Genomic DNA, 2,627 nt, shown 5'->3' on the forward strand with positions numbered 1-2,627 from the left:
TGGCGCTACAGCCCCAATTTGGGCCTCGGCCTACCTCTATGAAACTCTCCGTTTCACTTCGGTTTACTAGATCTTAAATATTCGGTAGGACTCCTTGGGCGAGTGATCAGCTCGTCGCAAGGCCTCTACCTGTAGACAAACACAGAAAAACGCACACAAACATCCATGCCCTGAGTAGGATTCGAACCCACGATCCAGGCTTCCGAGCTAGCGAAGACAGTGCATGACTTACACCGCTCGGCTACCGTGACCGGCAAGGCTCTATTGCTCAGGACAACATAAACACAGAAGGTATCCTGACAATCCTCCTGTACGCGGGATTTGAACCCACGACCCCAGTCCTCAAACGATGCAAGAAGATGCTGATAGTACGTATATAAACAAACTATTACAGACAGCTAACTACCGTATTTACGCATGTATAGGCAGCAGCACAATTTTCAGACAGAAATTATAGAAAAAATAATTTTCTTGGAATATTATTTCAGGAGTAGAACACCCTGTATTACTAATTATGAATATAATTTTTTTAAATGAAGTGTGATTTCGAATATAAGCCGCACCCCAGTTTTCCTCTTGAATTTTTGGCAAAAAATGTGCGGCCTATACATGCGTAAATACGGTAAATAAATGGTATCTTATGTTATGGTACATATTTTTCAAAGATTCATTACCACTCAGAATTTCAGGATCTTACATTAAGTGGTTCTAGTGTTTTATTTTTGTTGCTAGTGGGGTGGGACCAAGTCCCTTGTACTACGGCCACTTCTGGCCTATTGTACCAGTTCCAGATGATAGGTGAGGGTGATTGTGGAGCAACTGGTGGAATGAAGATTGGCAGGGGAAACCGAAGTACTCGGAGAAAACCTGCCCCAGCGCCACTTCGTCCACCACAAATCCCACTTGACCACACCCGGGATCGAACCCGGGCCACTGCAGTGGGAAGTCAGTGACTAACTGCGTGAGCTATGGCATGGCCGTGGTTCTAGTGTTACTCCAACCTCAGAATTCTGCTTTGTCTCCATGTTGAATCATTAGTAACAGATAATTAAGAAGTAATAAGATTACATGGCTCTAGTGACATGATGTTTTTACAAGGTTTCTGGATAATCCATTGGTTTGTTGAAAGATTATTAATGAACACATAAGCTATTTTTCCTTATAAAATTGGAATATTTGATTGATTGTGAATTTGCCGGTCAAATTCAGATCTGATACTCGTTTCTTGCATTACTTGTCTCATGCTTGTCTGGTCCATTAGAAAGCTAACACATTCTACAGGACTCATGGGTTTAAGTAGTGCCTGGAATATCTGTCAAGGACTTATGAATTAAACAAAAACACATGTTTATATTTTGTGTGGATTTAGGAAAAATAGGCATATAAGCATTTGAAAATTGTGATAGAGTTGTTTGTTTCACAGAGAAATTCTTGAATATTTAAGTAAAACCTGAAAAATTACTCAGGATGGTCATTTCCTCTTGAGCCACAAAATAGTTTTTTAATGTTTTTTCTAAAGATTTACAATCTTCCACTTCTTCTTGCAAGTATATGAAGGACAAGTATATAGGATCTGTTGACATTTGCATATATTCCATGTGTTGCAGTTGTTTATTTTATGTTCCAGTTAAAATGTGGTCATGTGTTTCACTATCATTGTTGCCGCTGTGTTCTAATGAAAAGGTGGGCTGGCCCAAGGATAACGTTTGCATTTTCTCAGTGCCCAATTTGTAAGGTAATGTTGACTGCTCTTTTATGTTTGCTTTGTTAACATGGACATTTATTCATTGAGTAAAAGTTGTTTGATATGTACACACTATGCTGAATAATTATGTCTCTCTTTGATATGTACACAGTATGCTGAATAATTATGTTTCTGTGTCCAGTGTAACATTGAACACCCAGTTCTGTCAGAGCTCCTAGTGCCAGTGAAGGAACTTTATGAAGATGTGCGGCGGAAGGCCTTGATGAGACTTGAATATGAAGGGCTGCACAAAGTGGAAGCAATTACAAGCCCTGGTGCAAGATTTCATAATGATCCAGCCAGTTATGCAATGGACAGATATGCTTATTATGTGTGTTACAAGTGCAACAAGGTAAGAGCCTGAGCCATTCCTTTGGGCTGCCTAAGGATTTCTCTCATTTTGTGAAATATGTTTGAAAAAGTTTTGAGGTGACTGTTTCAGCTTAAGAGAGAGGAAGGAACAGGAAGATTGAGAAAATTACACAGAGTTGAGCTTTGTAATTTGTACTGTTCACCATTTATGATTGGGGTGATCATGTCAAGAACTATGGATGGGCAGGACATGTATCACATATGAGAGAAATGAGAAATGCATACACAATTTTGGTTTGGAAATTTGAGAAGTTATAATATTAAATGAATGTTGAAGAAATAGAGTATGAAGATGATATTGCATTCTACAGAAGTATTTGCATGAACTCATCCTAGTATGCATGTAGTTTTCAATACTACTCATATATACATGAAAGAAAACAGGGTAGGATGAAAGTGGATGAAGACTGGACAGTACCCACTTGAGTGGTATCAGATTTTACTCAGAGACCAGCTATTCTGACTGAAGGTGCTTAGTTTATCTCAGTCCCTTCAGTGAAATGCTGGGATA

General features: G+C 39.1%; 1 protein-coding gene across 1 annotated transcript in view; it reads left to right on the top strand.

The window, feature by feature from the left end:
• LOC111867325 (E3 ubiquitin-protein ligase MYCBP2) overlaps window positions 1-2,627 on the top strand; it is a gene marked incomplete at its 5' end in the record, with an annotated part of 25,916 nt that overhangs the window by 17,026 nt on the left and 6,263 nt on the right. The window contains 2 exon segments of the mRNA XM_023857076.2: window positions 1,628-1,735; window positions 1,887-2,096. Coding sequence (XP_023712844.2) covers window positions 1,628-1,735; window positions 1,887-2,096 — 318 coding nt within the window.

The sequence above is a fragment of the Cryptotermes secundus genome, unplaced genomic scaffold (assembly GCF_002891405.2).
Source record: "Cryptotermes secundus unplaced genomic scaffold, Csec_1.0 scaffold2147, whole genome shotgun sequence".
In the NCBI taxonomy this organism is placed as follows: Eukaryota; Metazoa; Arthropoda; class Insecta; order Blattodea; family Kalotermitidae; genus Cryptotermes; species Cryptotermes secundus.